Source organism: Sorex araneus, chromosome 1 (assembly GCF_027595985.1).
Source record: "Sorex araneus isolate mSorAra2 chromosome 1, mSorAra2.pri, whole genome shotgun sequence".
Lineage (NCBI taxonomy): Eukaryota > Metazoa > Chordata > Mammalia > Eulipotyphla > Soricidae > Sorex > Sorex araneus.
Window position 1 is genome coordinate 362,637,963 of NC_073302.1, and position 18,772 is coordinate 362,656,734.

Sequence of the window (18,772 nt, forward strand, 5' to 3'; positions counted from 1 at the left end):
CTGATTGTAACTATTGCTTGTCCATCTTCATGCCCAGCAGCCTTCAGAGGAGCCATGGATAGATGTTTCATTCCCAACTGAGAAATAAAAGAATATTTCTCCAGCTGAGCCAAGACTTTGAAGATTATTGCAAGCCCAGGCATCAAAGTGGGAGGGCTCTGAAGGTAGCAGTTACTTGGGAAGGTTCATGAGTATGTGTGTGTGTGTGTGTGTGTGTGTGTGTGTGTGTCTGTGTGTGTGTATGTGTAGTGATTACCCAAGGGCTATCAAGATGGGAATTAATGGGAACAAATCGCCCAACTCTGATGGAGACATTTCCCAGTGGTAGAACCAGTTCTGGGTTTTCCCTGAACTCTTTCCAGGAAGGTGCAGCAAACAGAGATTTGAGAGGCGGTGGAGGCGGTGCCCAGCCTGGGTTATGAGTCCCACTTAGGACCCATCAAAGTCAAACGTCCCGTCTGAGCGCGGCCCACCGACGCACCGCTCTCTGCAGACAACTTCAGCTCACGAGCACGCTGGCCGACCTGGTGCCGTCCCGACTTCCCGCTGTTCGGCACTTGGGAGAGCAAGTAACCTAGAATCCAGCTCGAAGCGGCTGGTGTTTCCAGTCTAAAAGAAAAAGGTCTCTGTCTGCAGCTCTGGTTTGCTGGCCCGGTAATCCACCCCCGCCCCCAGCCCAGCCTGTCCGACCCGTACAGCTGTTTTTAATCCCTGCTTTTCTCACTTGGCGTCCCGGGCTCGGGTTGACCAGACGCGGAGCCACTTAGCGTTTCCTCCTCCCCCTACCGGGGTCTGTCCTCCCTCCGCCGTCTCCTCTTTCTCCGCCCGCGTCCCCCGGGGGGCAGAGTGTGGGAAGAACGAATTTCCGCTGGGTTTGCTCGCCACTCGCCAGCTAGGGTCCCTTCCGGACACAGCCTCCCCACCCCCCGGCTCCTCCCCGGACTGCTCCACCCGGGCCCGCGCGCCGAGGCCCGGACGCGAGAGCGAGGAGGCGCGGCTGCGGGGAGCCGAGCCGCAGGGGCGCAGCAGCCAAGCCGCGCCCCGAGGAGCTCTTGGAAGGGCTCCCGCCCGCAGCTGGGGAATCCGCTCGGCGGGGAGAATCCGTGCCAGGGAATCCAGCTCTCCGGACCCGAGCTGCAAACAAAAAGCGCCAGGTTTTGCTCCCTCCTTCCGCCTCCCCCACCCGCGACGCGCACCCAGAGGAACACTTTTCTGCAGAAATGCAACAAGTAGCACCCCGAGTCCGCGGAGCGTCCCGCGCCGCCTGACTTGGCAGGACGAAGAGCGCCTGCAGAGACGCGGGCCAGGCTCTGGACAAAGGGAGGAGGGGCTGGACGGCGCAGCGGAGTCCGAAAGAGGCCGTTTAGAGACTCGGGGGAGGCCAGGGGGAATGCAGAGGAGACACAGCGCCGACGGGCGAAGAGGACGGTCCGGCGGCAGCACGCAGGGCGGGCGGCGATGGAAGTTGCCAGCGCCGTGCGCTTCCTGCTCGTGGTGTGCGGCTGCCTCTCGCTCCCACCGAGGGCCGAGCCCGTGTGCCCCGAGCGCTGCGACTGCCAGCACCCTCAACACCTCCTGTGCACCAACAGGGGGCTCCGCGCCGTGCCCAAGACCAGCTCGCTGCCGAGTCCGCTGGACGTGCTCACCTACAGCCTCGGCGGCAACTTCATAACCAACATCACCGCCTTCGACTTCCATCGCTTGGGCCAGCTCCGACGGCTGGACCTGCAGTACAACCAGATCCGCTCGCTGCACCCGAAGACCTTCGAGAAGCTCTCACGGCTGGAGGAACTCTACCTGGGCAACAACCTCCTGCAGGCGCTCGCCCCGGGCACGCTGGCACCCCTGCGCAAACTGCGAATCCTGTACGCCAATGGCAACGAGATAGGCCGGCTCAGCCGCGGCTCCTTCGAGGGCCTGGAGAGTCTGGTCAAACTGCGGCTGGACGGGAACGCCCTGGGGGCGCTGCCCGACGCGGTCTTCTCCCCGTTGGGCAACTTGCTCTACTTACATCTGGAGTCCAACCGGATCCGCTTTCTGGGCAAGAATGCCTTCGCCCAGCTGGGAAAGCTGCGCTTCCTCAACCTCTCTGCCAACGAGCTGCAGCCCTCCCTGCGCCACGCGGCTACCTTCGCGCCGCTGCGCTCCCTCTCCACGCTCATTCTCTCGGCCAATAGCCTGCAGCACCTCGGCCCGCGCGTCTTCCAGCACCTGCCACGCCTCGGTCTCCTCTCGCTCAAGGGCAACCAGCTCACGCACCTCGCCCCGGAAGCCTTCTGGGGCTTGGAAACCCTGCGGGAGCTGCGCCTGGAGGGTAATCGGCTGAGCCAGCTGCCGGTGACGCTGCTGGAGCCTCTGCACAGCCTGGAGGCGCTGGACCTGAGCGGCAACGAGCTGACCGCCCTGCACCCCAGTACCTTCGGCCGCCTGGGCCGGCTGCGCGAGCTCAGCCTGCGCGACAACGCGCTCAGCGCCCTCTCCGGAGACATCTTCGCCGCCAGCCCGGCCCTCTACCGGCTGGATCTCGACGGCAACGGCTGGACCTGCGACTGCCGGCTGCGGGGCTTGAAGCGCTGGATGGGAAACTGGCACTCGCAGGGCCGGCTGCTCACCGTCTTCGTGCAGTGTCGCCACCCTCCGGCCCTGCGGGGCAAGTACTTGGATTACCTGGATGACCAGCAACTGCACAACGGCTCGTGCGCTGGCCCCGCTCGCTCGGCCTCCCCGACCGCAGACGGTAGGCGGCCGTCCCTACCTACAGCCCCCGGAGAGGAGATGGTGCCCCCTGCTGTCGGCCCCTCAGAGGAGCTGCCGCCGCCGCCGCAGCCCCAGCAGCGGGGGCGAGTTTTGCAGGGGCTGGTCCGCGATGGGGTCTCCCGGGAGTTCCCGAGCAACCGCAGTGCCCTGAGACTGAGCCGGCGGGGCCCGGGTCCGCAGCAGCAGCCGGGCCCGTCCGCCGCGGCCCCAGCGCCACCCGCCCTAGACCGGCTCAAGAACCTGGATCCCGGACGCCCGACCGCGGCCAGTCCGGTGCGCGCGCTGCCCGCCGTGACTGCAGCGGCGGGCTCCGAGCCCCCGCGGGCCAGCGGCAAACCCTGGCAGCGCGCGGCCAAGCAGCGCGCCGCGGCGCCGCAGGACAGCGCCGACGGCCACCCCGACGGCGGGGCGGGCCTGCCGCCGCTGGTGTCCGACCCGTGCGACTTCAACAAGTTCATCCTGTGCAACCTGACGGTGGAGGCGGTGGGCGCCGACAGCGCGTCGGTGCGCTGGGCCGTGCGCGAGCACCGCAGCCCCCGGCCGCAGGGCGGCGCGCGCTTCCGCCTGCTCTTCGACCGCTTCGGGCAGCAGCCCAAGTTCCACCGCTTCGTCTACCTGCCCGAGCGCAGCGACTCGGCCACGCTGCGCGAGCTGCGCGGCGACACCCCCTACCTGGTGTGCGTGGAGGGCGTGCTCGGGGGCCGGGTGTGCCCGGTGGCGCCCCGGGACCACTGCGCCGGGCTGGTCACGCTGCCGGAGCCCGGCCGGCAGGGCGGCGTCGACTACCAGCTGCTGACCTTGGCGCTGCTGGCCGTCAACGCGCTGCTGGTGCTGCTGGCCCTGGCCGCCTGGGCGTCCCGCTGGCTGCGGAGGAAGCTGCGGGCCCGGCGGAAGGGCGGCGCGCCCGTGCACGTTCGCCACATGTACTCCACCCGACGGCCGCTGCGCTCCATGGGCACCGGCGTGTCGGCCGACTTCTCGGGCTTCCAGTCGCACCGGCCGCGCACCGCCGTGTGCGCGCTCAGCGAGGCCGACCTCATCGAGTTCCCCTGCGACCGCTTCATGGACAGCGCGGGCGGCGCGGGCGCGGGCGGCAGCCTGCGGCGGGAGGACCATCTCCTGCAGCGCTTTGCCGACTAGCGCGCGCCGGCCCCCTCGAGGGGAAGATCTCCGTCCACGGACCCTGGCGCACGTGCCAGAGAGGCCACGGGGACAGGCCACCGAGTGGGGGCACTGCCCCTTCAGGCTCCAGCCTCAGTCACTCAAGGGGTCCGGGGGACGCGTGCACAGCAGGGGTCCAGCGGTGGGCAACCACGGTGCAACGATAAAAGGCTTTTGTGGCATTGTGAGGAAAAACCCTACCTCCCTTCGGGGTAGGTGAGGGTTGCTCTTGCCCCCGGGTGGCAGAGAGAGATTGGGGTGCCTGGCTTTTGTTTTGTTCGAGCCCAGCAGAGGAGTTTTCTTTCTATTTAGAGCACAGGAAACTTATTACCATTACAAAGGAGACTTGGCATCTGGCCCCACCAGCGTGGTGGTCTCTGCCAAGAAGGGCGATGTTGTAAACAGGTGGTGAAGTTTCACACACTCACCAATGAACTCTTTTATGTTTTGGGTAAAAGAACATTCAGGATAATTTATTCTTTAAATAGAGACTCTCTTTTTAAAAAAAAAATTTTTTTTTTCAACAATGTGAAGAGCTCTAACGTTGAACAAACTCATCTGTAAACTCAAGGACTAATTTAGTTGAACCAGCTGGTCAATCGTTTTCTTTTGTAAACATTTAACATTTTGGTTTTTTTTTTTAATCACACCACAAGAACGTTTGCTGACCGTGGGATGTACTAATATTTCCTACTTTCTCAGAGAAGACTGTCTGAAAGGCTTCTCTGTCCGGGTTGCTCCTGTGGTTTTTGAACTTTGTTTTTTTAACCTATGTATGGAGATGTCAGTGCCAGATCTGATCAAAGAATGTAATGTGTGTGTAAGTGAGGGCCCCGTGGGAGTCCAGCCTTCCAGTTCACTTACCACATCTCTGACGAGGCTTTCACATTGGGGTCCGTGGCCTGGGCTGCTTCTCTAGGTTTTATCAGTGACTCACTGGGCCCTTCTCCCTGGAGCAGCTCAGTTAAGCAAGAAAGGTAATTTCTTAGAGAGATCAAATGCTGATTGACAGTGTGACATTGGCCTGCATGACTATCTTACTTCTCCACGCCATGGCAGAGGGGAAGAAATTTTGGTGAAAATGTGAAAAAGAAAAGTGTATCAGTAGGTGTCTGTTTCTACTAAAGCCAGGAGGTTGTTAAGATGCGTCCTCAAACCTCACTGTGAAATAATCATCTATTTTACAAACTAATTCCTCCACTGCCCAGTGGCTTGTTCTTTCCCCCCCTATGGTGTTATTAAACAATTTATTTTTTAGTTAAGAACTGCAGTATTCTAAGTATTTTTGTTTTAAACTTAGGTTTAGGCCCCTTTGTTTGCTCAGTTGTTTCCCACTATTTGGTATCTTTTCACCCCCTGATATTTATGAAATATGTGTTTATCACTAAACGTAGTGCTATGGTTTACATTAAGGATTGTGTGTGTGGTCTAAAGGGCAGTCAGTAAGGTGGTGTGCAGGCTGGCTGGCCAGTGCAAGCCGCTAAGGCCGACTATGACTCTTCTGTCCCCCTCCACCCCTGTGGGTCCCATGGCTCAGGGAGTCTATTACAGTCGGGTTCCCCCACCCCAAGCCCACCCCTTCTGTGTTTGGTTTCCATTGAGCCAGGTCTGCTGTGGTCCCAACAGCTGAGTTGGGACCCCAGGATCTAAATGAGCTGATGTTTGTTTATGTTCAGATGAGGAAGTGTCCAGACCACTTAAAGTACAGCTGCTTTTCTGGCAGTCTTATCTGTGGGGCTAAAACTTAATAAACCACAGGAAATAGATTGTCATTCTCAATCTGTTGCCAGGACTGGTTTTAGATTCAGAGCAAATTGGGACAAGGGCGAGGTACAGTTGTTTGCTCTTCTTTGCAACCCTTGGGCTCTTCAGCCCTTCTTACCCCCTGGTTTTTGTACACTCACAGAGTGACCACATTTCTTAGATGTTCCTTTTGCACTGCAGTAGGGTAGCAAGTCCCAGGGCAAGTCCCAGGGTAAGGGAAAGGTCTGGGTTCTTCCCATTCTTTCAACTGCAGAACACCACTGAAAATGCTTAGTGCCAGAATCTATGTAAAAACAGTTTCACTGGAAGGCCTTTCAGTGGGAAATGAACAAATGTTATACATTGTTATGTTCAGTTATGTCAATAAACCCACTTATTATTGGAGCTATTGTTGGTGTTTGCAAATATTTTATAGGTTTCTGTAATTTTTACACTGTGCTTTTTGAGAGCAGTTTCCATCAGTGACAATGAAACATGAGCTTGGAATCTTTTTGTTCTCTAGCTCTGTTTCTTTTATTTCTATTTATATGGTACTGTGTAGACTTTATTTTAAAGAGAGTGTGGCTTTATTCCTTCCCAAACAATATGTATTTCAAAGTTACCCAGTGAAGATGCTTTCAAACTCTGTTGACAACAAGCTGGCCAGGTCTTGTCAAGCACTGGCTAAAAGAAGCAGAAATAAAAGTCAGGCTTATCAGGGCTGGAGAGAGAGTGTGACAGGCTAGAGCATATTGTGGGGTCGAGTTCTGTCCCCGATACCACACGGTCTTCATAGCACTGACTAATCCCTGAATAATCCCACACATAAGTCAGGAGTGAGCTTCCCAAACAATTAAAAAGAAAAATGTTTAAAAATAAATGAAGTCCATTGACTCTCATGCTCAATAACAAGGAGTGATCTTGAACTAGAAGTCATTTGAGTTGTTTACAGTTTATGAAAAGATAAACTTTTTAAGGAAAATAAAGTGAGTTAGAGTTACTCCAATAATGAGCATTTCTGGATGGGCCAGAGCAATAATCCAGCAGGGAAGGTACTTGCCTTGCAGGTAGTTAACCCGAGTTCCATCTCCTGCCAAGAGTGATCACTGAGCACAGAGCCAGGAGTAAGCTCTGAGAACCATAGGTGGTGACACAAACAACAAATAAACAAACAATGCATTCTGTCCAACCAGTAAGATGTTTACTTTAAGGAAGATAGTTTTGATTAAGTGCATGGTGAGCACAAACATATTTACTTGTTTGCCAGTCTTGGTTTCAGCTAGCAGAAAAATAATATGGACAGCTATAGTAACGGGTGAACTATATGTTATACTGTTAATTTTTTTTTTTTGCTTACTCCTGGCGGTGCTTGGGGGACATATGGGATGCTGGGAATCGGACCCGGTTCGGCTGCATGCAAGGCAAATGCCTTACCCGCTGTGCTATTGCTCCAGCCCCCAATATACTGTTAAATTATTAATATGGGCATCTTACCTGACACTTAGAGTTAACCACTTCCCTAGGCCTCTCTCCCTGTATGGTTAAAACCCATGGAGATAAGTCACCATGAAGCAGCCTAATGTGAGAAATATATTGAAGATTATTGATCACGATCCAGGATCAGAACAAATATCTTGTCTTCAACCTTTTCAGAAAAGTAGAAGCATCACTCAAGTTGAGATGACTTTAAGGAAAGAAAAGAGCCTTAGTCATCTGAGGTTGCACTCATTCTGTTTACCTGATCTCTATGTTCCTCTGTTTCTACCTCACTGCAAACAGAGTCCTGACGTTTTTCTATTTTGATGAAGAAATTAGTGAAAAGCATTTGACGTATGGGAAGTGTTCAATAACTATTAGCTGTATTATTAGTTGCAGTTTTCTGTGCACAGGACAACAAGCCATAAGATATCTTTTGGACATTTTACAAGAAGGCAGCTCAGCTTAAATCCTAACGTATAGGGAAATTCTGATAAGGAGAGAACAGCAACTGCAACCTCCCCAAAGTTCCGGCTAATTTAGTTTCATCTGTAAATTTGTGTGGAAAGGAAACTCTTGAAATACTTTCTCTTTTTTTAAGGTGAATACACTTGAGCAAATTCCTCTTTGTTTATTAAACTCTTGGCATAAACTAATTGATCCCTGTGATTGGAACTAAGGATCTGCAGACAGTCTAGCTTCTCTCCTGTCCCCACATCCCATTAACTCAGTGATAGCATCTTAAGGGTCCTTTTACTCTTCATTTTCTTAGAAGGATACTTTACAGACACAAATGCTTTTTGTCTAGGGATTTTAGGTCACTTCATCTTTCAGTCTCATGGCAAAAATAGTGCTCTGTTCATTTTACAAAGGAGAAAAGATTTTGGAGATCTTCCTTAATTATGTTGATTACTGAAATAATTAGAGAAAATATATATAGCTTCCCTACACAGGCTTGCTTTAACCTGGGACACAGAACCTAAATGTTCATTACAGCTGTTTGAGAGATTTTCAGCTATTGGTGAGGTGATTTCTTATTAAAACAAACATTGATTCATAGTTTGGAAGTGAAACAATATCAGAGACTAGATAGAAATAAATTATCGTGTGCCACCCTTGACAACACCACCTCCCAATGATATAAACTCATAATATTTCTTTCAAACTGGCTGAAACTTTATAATACTAGCTCTATAGCATAGTTAATGCTGAGAGGGGTCAGCACTAATGTGTATTAAGACCACTCTGGTCAGAGCCCTGAGCTCTGTCCAGCAGATAGGGGCTTTTCTTGCACGCAATTGACCTGGGTTTGATCCTTGGTATCCCGTATTTTCCTCCCCACCCACAGCCATTCCTGGGTGCAGAGCAAGGAGTAAGCCCTGAGCATCACTGGGTATGTTCCCCAAACAAGACCAAACCAAAAGACTATCCTGGTCATAAATTGATTATTCAGCTCTTCCAGTTATTGGTTTTGCTTTAGTAATATTCACTGGTAATCACTGGTGCTAAATACACAGCTGTTAGTGTTTGTCCACTATGCCTGGTGGAGACACATTTAGTGATGACCGCTTTCTTATCCCCTATCTTCCTATGATGACACCCTTTTAAGGATTGTCCTAAGCATTTTTACTTTGGGAGATTAAAATAACCACAATGAACAAATACCTATTATTATTACCATAGCTCTCAACATTTAATGTTTTCAGTTTTGAAAGTCCTAACTGATAAAACCCAGATTTCCTTGCCCATTCCTCATCTTTAGAGCCAGCAACAACTATAAATTTGATGTGCTTCATTCTTAACTGTTGGTTATTATTTGAGGTTATTATGGTCCACAAAGTTGACAGAACCGATGGGTCAATGAATGCCAAATAACTGTTTCTAGGGGAAGTACGGGGCTAGGTTACCACAAGACTCTGGTTGCATTTTCATTAAGCAATTGATACACATTCTTATTTATGTGTTCCTATTTATACAACAGAAAGTGTTTAGTAAATCTTATTTAATCTACCCAGTTGATAAATTTACATTAAACTCGTGATCAACAGACTATCAAGATGCTTGCCTGAATTAAGCATGTCCAACACACACTTTTCTCCCCAAAACATATCACACCCTCTCCCTGCTTAGAAATACTTAACACTTCAGCATTATACCAAAGAGCTTCTTTAAACCACAAACTCACACACCCACACACACACCACGCACACACAAATCACACACACGCACACAAATCACACACAATATCACACACATGCACACAAATCACACACACTAAATCACACACACAGTGGTGCTTAACAGACCACACAAAGGATATTTGTTGGAAATTTGGGTGCTGAAACAAGGTTAAAGTTGCTTGCCTCTTTCAGGCTCAGCTGAGGGCAAGTATGGGCAACCCAGACTTTCTGCTGCTTTACACATATCCACACAAGGCCTTGAAATTACTGCAGAGTTCTTTGCTGCTATTGATTTCAGTAGTTTGTCTTTCGATGTCGTTGGCTTATGTCATTCTTGACTATACTAAACTTTCTCCTTATTTTGGTTGCAATGTTCTGTACCATTTTCTGCTTCTTAGTGTAAATAAAGGGTGTATTTCAAATTTACTTGAAACCTTTCTGCATTGCTCTTACAATTATTTAATACTATAGAGGCTATCTGCTTCCTAACAAATTTTGACCTATTATATTCCAGCTTTAATTTAATTGAAGACAGTTTCATATTCCATCATAGTTTCTTCTATGACCCCTGGGTTATTTAGAAGTATATTGTTTAATTCCTAAATATTTGGGGATTTTTTCAGATATTATTCTACTGTTTGTGGTCAAGAATTTAATTCCTTTTGGGCGGTGTGAGGGGCACAGCCCGTGGCGCTCAGGGCTTACTCCTGGCTCAGGGTTCAGGGATCACTTCCGGCAGGGTTTCAAGGGACCATATAGGGTGCAGCGGATCAAACCTGGGTCGGCTGCCTTCAAAACTAGGGTCTTCCTCACTCTCCTGTCACTCAGTTCTTTTACACTTGCTTCATGTCCAGCCCCCACCCCAAATTTTCAGAATTGGTGAATGTTTATGTGCATGTGGAATGGAAGTAATTCCCATTGTTTTTATGTGAAGTTTCTTATACAAGTCAATCACATCAGATTGGTTGATAATATTTCTTCAGGCATTTCTTCTCTGTATCTTCCTATCTGGAAATCTCATTACACATATGCTAGACCCTTGAATATTGCCTCACACAGCTCTTTTTCTTGTACCCTTTTAAGATCTTTGTAATTCAACTCAGATCATTTCTATTAACCCATCTGGAAGTTTACTGACCTTTTTGCAACTGGTTCAAGTCTGCTAACTAGCTCGCCAATTTCCCTTTTAGTTCTTTGTTTTCATTTTTAAAATGTTTCTTATCCCCCTGTGGAATTTTAGTAGCAGAAATTCCATGTGGGCTTATACATGTATCTAACTTTCCAGTTGATGCTTTAACATATTAATCTGAATTAGATTGAAATTCCTAATTTTAACTCTGCATTTAGTTTTATTGATTGCTTTGTCTTTGAACAATAGGTGGTTTTTCGTGCTTTTTGTCCTATATGTTTTGTAAGTCTTATAGATTTTAATCAAACACTAGACATCCTGTCAGGAGGACACTTAAGAAAAAGATGAACAGTATTTATGCTCAGAAATGGATACAAGACTGTTTATGTCAACCTCATCTGCAAACAGTTGAATAAACTAAGTACCTGAATTGGTTTTGGATTTATTGTTGCTATTGCTGTACCAGAGACTTCAAATGTCTTTAGTTATATGCTGATCTATTTGCCATCCAGTTGATTGACAACCTTGATGTTCAAATAACATATCTTCAGAATCATATACTGTATATAATAAGTAAATAAAATATTTTTTGTGGTGCTTTTATTTAGGACTTCAAACATGCAAAGCATGTGCTCAACCACTAAGCCACATCTCCTGCTCCCAGAAATTTTTTGATTTGATAGACTGCTTTTGGAGATTAAGCATACAGGGACAGATGTTCTTACGTTAAATTTGCATACCAGTATATGCTAATATGTATGCAAATTAGCAACCAGGAATATGTTTCTTTTTCCTCCTGACATTATGTAAAACATGGGAGCCTCTTTCCAAATAAAATTAACATAAGGTTTCTTTTGTAATGAACAGCTCTATGAATTTAAATATATTTAGAAGAGTTTAAAGAGTTTAAGTAAAGATCAATAAGGAGCTATATTTTTCAGAGTGCTATGTTTAGGATCAACTATTTTAGGATCAACTTTAAAAACATTATTAATCGTACTCGTGACATATTTGATATGCCAAAAACAGTAACAGCAAGTTTCACAATAGAGACATTACTGGTGCCCGCTCGAGCAAATCGATGGACAACGGGATGACAGTGCTACAGTACCACATATTCTCAATTAGGCATTTTTCTATATGCCATGTTTGCTTAAAAAGGAATTCTTTCTATTGTGTACATAGAACTTTAAACAGTTGCTCAATCAGAAATCAAATTGCTGGAAGAAAAAATTAAGGAATGAGATACACCGAGTCCATAATTTGAGGAATAGATTTAAGGTGCCCTCCCTCATGATAAAGATTATGCAAACCTAATACTGTATAAAAATCTTCAGGTCTCAAAATTTTAGAAAAATGAAAAAGGGAAAATAAAATTCTTTAATTTTAAAACTGACTTCATCAAAGGTATACACTGAGCAACGTGTGGAATATTTTATAGAAGGAAGAAAATGTAGGTGAGATTTTTATCTTTTTATTTTTAAAAAGAGAAAGTGTGTGTATTTTCGTCCATATTTAAAATGGGTAATCCAGCTAGGAAACATATAAGACTTGCTGAGTGTGACAAATTTATTGGAATGAACAGATTTCATAAGCATGCATTTTGTGTAATATATTATTTTTAAATGCTTTCCCTGTGATGATTTGTTTAGTCTTCTAAATAAAAATTTTCTGAGTTGAGTTTCATTACTACCTCATGTCAAAGTTGAGGAAACTAAAACAGAGAGAACTGAAGATATTGAGAACCTAGATTCAATGCCTGACTGGCGAATAGAGTCCTTGCTGTGAATTCTGGCCCTCTGTTCCCTCGTGCCTACAGATAACAACTGATCAAATCTCTAAGGTTCATCTTAAGCTTTACCATTAATATTCTTCACTGCCTCCCCTTATAGAATATTTTAAAATAAGCTCTCAGCAGTTTGGCCTTTATTTTCTGCTATTTTTCTTAACCCATGCGCTAATCAAGAATTATATCCATTGTGTCATTTATCCTAAATACCCATATATCCATGTCATCCAAAATAGAGAGTGAGAGCTTTGTCATCCATCTCACAGCCACAAATGCTTCCCTCTATCTTGACACGATGGGCTGCTGCTGTGTGATGTGGGGTTAGTTCCATTTACCTTAGGACAAGGATCCCATTTTATATTTTTCAGAGTGTCTTCATGGCTTAGGGTGCTTGGCTAACTACCTGCTTGCTAGTGGGTGCTGAGGACAGCTGTTGGCCTCCCTCACTTGACACGCATGCCAGATACTGTTTACATAAGTGCTAGACATGCACGTGCATCTGCAGGGAAGTCACTTAGCAGCTGTGGTGTCACCCAAACCTACATTTATAGAACAATAGTTGAAAACTGCAAGGTGCCATGAAATGCTGAATTTGACTAGTCTTTTTCTATAATATAGGAATACAGTTCTCAGAGTGAACATCTGAGAAACTTAACACCCATCTCTTCCCATTGTGTACTATTCGTAGATTTCCTATTGCTTAGACTATATCTGGGATTGTGCTTGGTTTGTATCTTATCTGCATCGCTATTTTTGTCATCTAGTATAGTGATTTTCACACATTAGTTTCTCAATAAATGCAAGGAGGATCTATTTTTGTTTAAGCATTAGTCCTATTAGGAACAAATTGTGATAGTTTTTCATCAAAGAACTTTGCAACCTACTGAAGTCTGGGTTTTGCTTTCCAGGATAAGGGACAGAATGTCATAAATATGCTGACACTCTCCCTCCTGCTTCTCTTAAGGAACTTAAGGAACTTCTCCCCCCATAAATCATGATCGAGATTTTTAAAAATCCAAGGAAGAGCCATAATTTATGGATTTCTTTCTGCATCAGAAAGGCAGAACAAGACAAGTGTTTTTGTGAGATAAGGAACATATCAGCAATCCTGAAATGAATTGAAGTAGAGGCAACTAGTTGCACCAGGTAAATGATTATCTACAGTCGTCAGAGTGAGCTGTCTCAACGGCTGATGAAGCTGCTGACCTTGGCATATTTATCATCATTACCCCAGGGGACAGAAACCAATATCTCTATTCTTGTGAACACACATCCTTAAAAGGAGGCATAATACAGTGGAAAGAATTTATGCGATAGGGAAAGAGAGAGAGAGAGAGAGAGAGAGAGAGAGAGAGAGAGAGAGAAAGACAGAGAGAGTGTGTGTGTGTGGTGTAAGAGAGAGGCAGAACAGAGGGAGGTAGAAAGAATGTTTGCTTTCTTACATTTCCTTTCCTCCTTTAATTTTTCTTCTATTTTTACTAGAAAGGGAAAATGACATCAGTCTCTCATCTGCAAGCTCAGATTTTTTTAATAGCTACTTAGATCTGCAAGACTTCAAGAGGCATAGTTTTACCTTATAAGGGAGACAGACGAAGAAGGCTGTAAAACTGTAAAATGCACACAATCTTTGTTATCATCTCTCAGGCTATTAGGAGAGGCCAGAGGTGAGTGATGTGACCTTGGTAGGCTGTTGCTGTCTCCCCCATGCCCTGCCCCAGTTCATTTTTAATTGCTTTCCGGGCTGGAGTTTTGAAGCAAACTTTGGGACATGGGTTCACAGAACACACCAAGCCTGTTTATTGGATAAATATTCAGAGCACATTCCAAATCTATTGTGGGAATTGGGAGGGAAGTGGGTGCTCAGTACTGTATTTTGGTTGGAGGTTGCATCCAACAGTGCTCAAGGCTGACTCCTGGCTCTGTGCTCAGGGATCACTCCAAACAGTACTCATGGAGCCATCTGTGATGCTGAGGATTGAGCCAGTGTTGGCTACATGTGAGGCAAGTATTACCTGCTGTACTGTATCTCCAATCCCTCATTCTACAGTCTTGAGACAAGGCTCAGGTGATAAAAGAGGCTATATTTCTAGAAAGAAATTGTTGTCATTTGTTTTAGTTTGCTATGGCTGCTGTAACTAAGTACTACAGATTGCAGGTGAGTGTTTTCTTACATTTTCTTTCCTCCTTTAATTTTTCACAACAGAAATGTGTTTTCACTTCTGGAAGCTGCACACTCAAGATCAATGTATTTGGCGGGCTGTTTCCTGCAGAGGTCTATGAGAATATATATTTTTTCATTATTCTGTTCTTTGAGGGGCAGGGCCACTCTTCTTAGTTGCATCTGTTCAATCCCTGCTTCATCTCCACATGGTATTCTCCCTCTGCACAAACTTGTGGTACCACCTGACTCCAATCTGATCTCGTTTCAACTTCGTAGCCTGTATCTTTGCAATGACTCTATTTCCAACTAAGGTCTCATTTGTAGGTCCTAACAGACCAGGACTCAAATATGTGAATTGGTGGAGGGAGACACAATTCATTCTTTAATGAAGTCGATCTGTTGAGGGTTCACCCCACTGAGAACAATTCTCAACTATTAACAAAAGGAAGCAGGGAAGGGAGATGAAAGCAGGAGAGGAAGTGGTGGAATAGCTCTTTTCAGAGTCCAAACATGAGAGCGTGAATTGTGTGGAGCAAGGCAGTAGAATTCTCTCCTTGCAACCAGATATTCATATTCTTAAGGACACTGACTCCATCTGAGTTGATGTATGATCAGGAGGTCCGAAAGGACTGAAGTCTCCATAATTTCTGCGAAGTCCAGTGGTATGTGCATTTTAGCTGCCCTGGCAAGATTACCCAGTTTTGGTCGAATGACTTCGAAACACAGGACTGTTCACCAAAGGATCTTCTGTATTTCCTGTGCTTGAGACAAAATAGCTTTTTCAGAAGTTCCAACTTTTCAACCACCTCTCTCCCGTATGGCACAGTGTCTCCCAAATCATGTTGTCTAAAAAAATTTTTTTATGGAAATATAAGCTATCTTTCTTTAAGATGTAAGGTAGAAAGGTTCAGCTCAAACCAGGTGTGTGTTGCTTTTTGTTGTTGTTTAGTTTTTTGAGCCACACCCAGTGTTGCTCTAGACTTGCTCCTGGCTCTGTGCTCAGGAATCACTCCTGGGAGTGCGGGGGACCAGGTGGAATGCTGGAAATTGAACCTAGGTTGACCATGTACAAAGCAAGTGCCCTATTGTGCTACCACTATGGCCCACCAGTAATAGTTTATTCCCCATCTTCTAGATAGGGCAGGCAGGGCCCAGAGTTCTGTGACTCAGCATCCAGATCACATGCAGCTGACTTCTATGCATCCTGCATTCTTGCCTCTCTACCTTCCTTATGTTCTGTTTGTGGGTGAATCTTTGGAGGATGTGGATTCTTTCAAATCATAAAAATCACTTTGAGATAAGAATTCAAAATTTCCCCAACAAATCCCCCTTTGGATTGCTGGTATAAAATGTGAAAATGCACGTAGACGAACTTTATATGTCTATTGTAACCCCAAAATAAAAATAAAATAATGACTATTATTGTTTTGTTGGTTTTTCGGACTGGAGAGATAACACAGCGGGTAGGGTGTTTGCCTTGCACGTGGCCAACCAAGGTTCAATTCTTTTGTCCCTCTCGGAGAGCCCGCCAAGCTATAGAGAGTATCCCGCCTGCACAGCAGAGTCTGGCAAGCTACCCATGGCATATTTGATAGGCCAAAAACAGTAACAACCAGTCTCACGATGGAGACATTACTGGTGCCCGGTCAAGCAAACTGATGAACAATGGGATGACAGTGCTACAGTGACAGTGCTATTGTTTTTTCAGTTTCGCATGTTAGAAGAGGAGGGCTTATGCAGATGATTATATTTTTCATTTTTCTTCTACTTTTTGGAATTTCAACATCTTGTAGAGTTTCCGGGTTCTTGGCCAAGTATGTAGAGCTCCAACTCTGAAAAGTGTGTCTAATTTTAAATGCAATGGGACTATAATCTGGTATTTGGGGGTGCAAGCTCTTTTAGCCTCATACATTGGTTTTTCTCTCCTGTGCTCCCACTCAGAAATAGTTCAGACTGCCACCTGACAAACGTTCTTGGCACCCTACAGTGGCAGTTTCTTTGGCCAGAGACACATACCTGCCATTCTTTGTGAAGATCCACTTCTGCTCAGGTCACCATGGGCCAAGGAAAAGGCTTTGACTGATTCTACTCACGGAAGACTCACTTGTTTGTGAATATGTTAATGAAGTCAGTAAAATTCAATTACTGCATCCCGGAGGACTGTAGCAGCGATAATAAATTAGGAAACATGAGGTTTGGAGTATCTGAACTGAAATTATAATGGGGCTATTGAAAAACAAACAAACAAAAATCTTAAGCAGTCATTTAATAGCAGACACTGCCATTTTCCCCATCAAAAATTTGTTCATCAACTAGCCCTTTGTTCTTGCCATAAAAGAATCTGCCTTAGCCATAGCCAAGAACATTTTATCTTAATTACTTGGTATTGTCGTGGCCCTCCTGAGCACACCTGGCTTGGGGATAACTGGTACATAGAGAGGAAGCAGCCGCCTGAAAGGGCCTCCCAAGGCCACTGTACTAATCCGTGCTGGGCTCCCAGATGCTCTCTGCCCATGGCCTTGGGTTTCAGGTTCCCTTCCAGGGCTGGGGTTTAAATGGAGGTTGTAACCTCAGAAGGTCCAGCTAGCACTTAACCACTGACATCCATCAAGAATGTCAAGGCTTGCATTGTCTCATTAATTTGAACCAGCTTTCCTGCTATCAGATCCTTTTTCATTCTTAACCTTTTCCCCCTGTCTTTCTTCTTTTGTGTGGCAGTTTATAACTTGTCCTGTTTGTACCTCCCACCTGCATGTTGAGCTCAGGAAGGCTACTCTCTCTCCCACGCCATAAAGGGAACTACTTGGGCATTTCTTCTCTGAATTTATGACTTCAAGCTAATATGGGAGAAAGAACTTTGAGGTTGTCTTGGTATATCTGCAGTTAAAATGGTATAGCACTGTATTTGATGTATTTTTTAAAATCTGGAATCCAGTACACAGTGTAGAAAACAGAATGGAGGAAGAGAAGATCTATGGAGAAAATGAAAAATGTTAGAAATTCACAGCAGATAATTTTTAACTTGTAGTCAGTATTTTGAAGGGTTTCTACTGAGACTAAGTCCCTTTCTTGGAGAATTACTGCTGCCTCCACAGCTCCACATGATTCCTGTCTGCTGGGATTTGCATACTTTGCATGATTCCCCAAGGCAGCCCAACTCCTGGAAAAGTGAGAGGACAGTGCTTTTGCCACAAATCAGAGAATTTGCGAGCAAAGACCAGAAACTGTGTTTGGAAAGTTGTTGTGAACCTTGTTTTTAAATCATTGCCTTTTAAAATCACTGCTCCAAGAGCCTTATGGAACCTGCTTACACTGGATTGTAACGCTCTGAGGTTCTCCATGTAAACCTCCCTGCTTGCTTTGGTTGGTCACACTAGATAGTTGGTGGTAGTAAGGTGTGTGTGTGTGTGTGTGTGTGTGTGTGTGTGTGTGTGTTTGTGTTTATCTGTGTGCACACACACACATACATGCATGTGCCTATGTTCAAAATTGGTCAAAGAACATTAGATATTACCATCTAACATTTTCTTGGGCTTTGCATGACATTTGAGAACAGAATCATGAATGGCTTTGGCTTGATTCTAGAATAATAGCAGGCCCCATTAAACATAGGTTAACTGACATGGCCATGAGGTGACCTTACTCTAGATGGGCTAATCCCTTAGAAAGGGTGACCCTCCATTTACCTTTCGGCCTCTGTCTTACAGATGCTCACTCTGCAAGACCTTGTGTCTAATGCTACATCTCAAACTTACTTAAAAATTGGGTTCAATTCACCTCTTACCATTGCCTGTTACATGTTCCTCTTCTCAGCTTCTTGAATAACTATTTTCTGGGATATTCAGAGCTGATGATATTTATCACTGGGTCAAGGAAACTAGCATTTTGCGGCACTCTAACTTAGGACTGGTAGAAATTAGCAGTGACTTTTCCCATCAACTCAAGAAGGAAGTTTCAGAAGACCTGGAGACAAACCACAGCCCAAGAATTAGACTCTGGTTTATTTCCCAAGAATACCATGCTCAGTTTACCCACTATGTTTCCTGTCTTCCGCCCTTGTGTTCCAGCCATTCCGGGGCCTGTGCTGGGCTGTCTGTCCAGGAAGGGGAAGACACAGGCTGCAGTCCCTGTGCTTTTGGTCTCTGTGCAGACAATCAGTGCCCTTCCCTCCTGAATTCAGCAGAGATGCTCTTCTGAGCTTCTCCTCATTAAGCGATGTGAAAGGCAAGTGTCTCTCCCTTACCTGTTAGAACATGAATCAACAGACACAACCTGTAAAAAAGGGAACTTAGAGAGGAGTTATCTTCTGGAAAAGGGGCACGGGTCTTGGTGTAGCATGTTTAAGAGCTCTTGTGACACTTTATTGACTTATATGT

At 46.1% G+C, this 18,772-nt stretch overlaps 1 protein-coding gene across 1 annotated transcript; it reads left to right on the forward strand.

Moving 5' to 3' along the window:
* The first annotated feature begins 1,446 nt into the window (after positions 1-1,446).
* Positions 1,447-6,066, forward strand: TRIL (TLR4 interactor with leucine rich repeats). Its single transcript, XM_004604051.2, has one exon. It carries the CDS (start codon positions 1,459-1,461, stop codon positions 3,895-3,897), a length of 2,439 nt encoding a protein of 812 aa, XP_004604108.2. The 5' UTR covers positions 1,447-1,458; the 3' UTR covers positions 3,898-6,066.
* The last annotated feature ends 12,706 nt before the right edge of the window (positions 6,067-18,772 follow it).

Excerpts from the sequence above, each read along its gene's own strand:
- TRIL (XM_004604051.2), top strand. The coding sequence starts at position 1,459 with ATGGAAGTTGCCAGCGCCGTGCGCTTCCTGCTCGTGGTGTGCGGCTGC.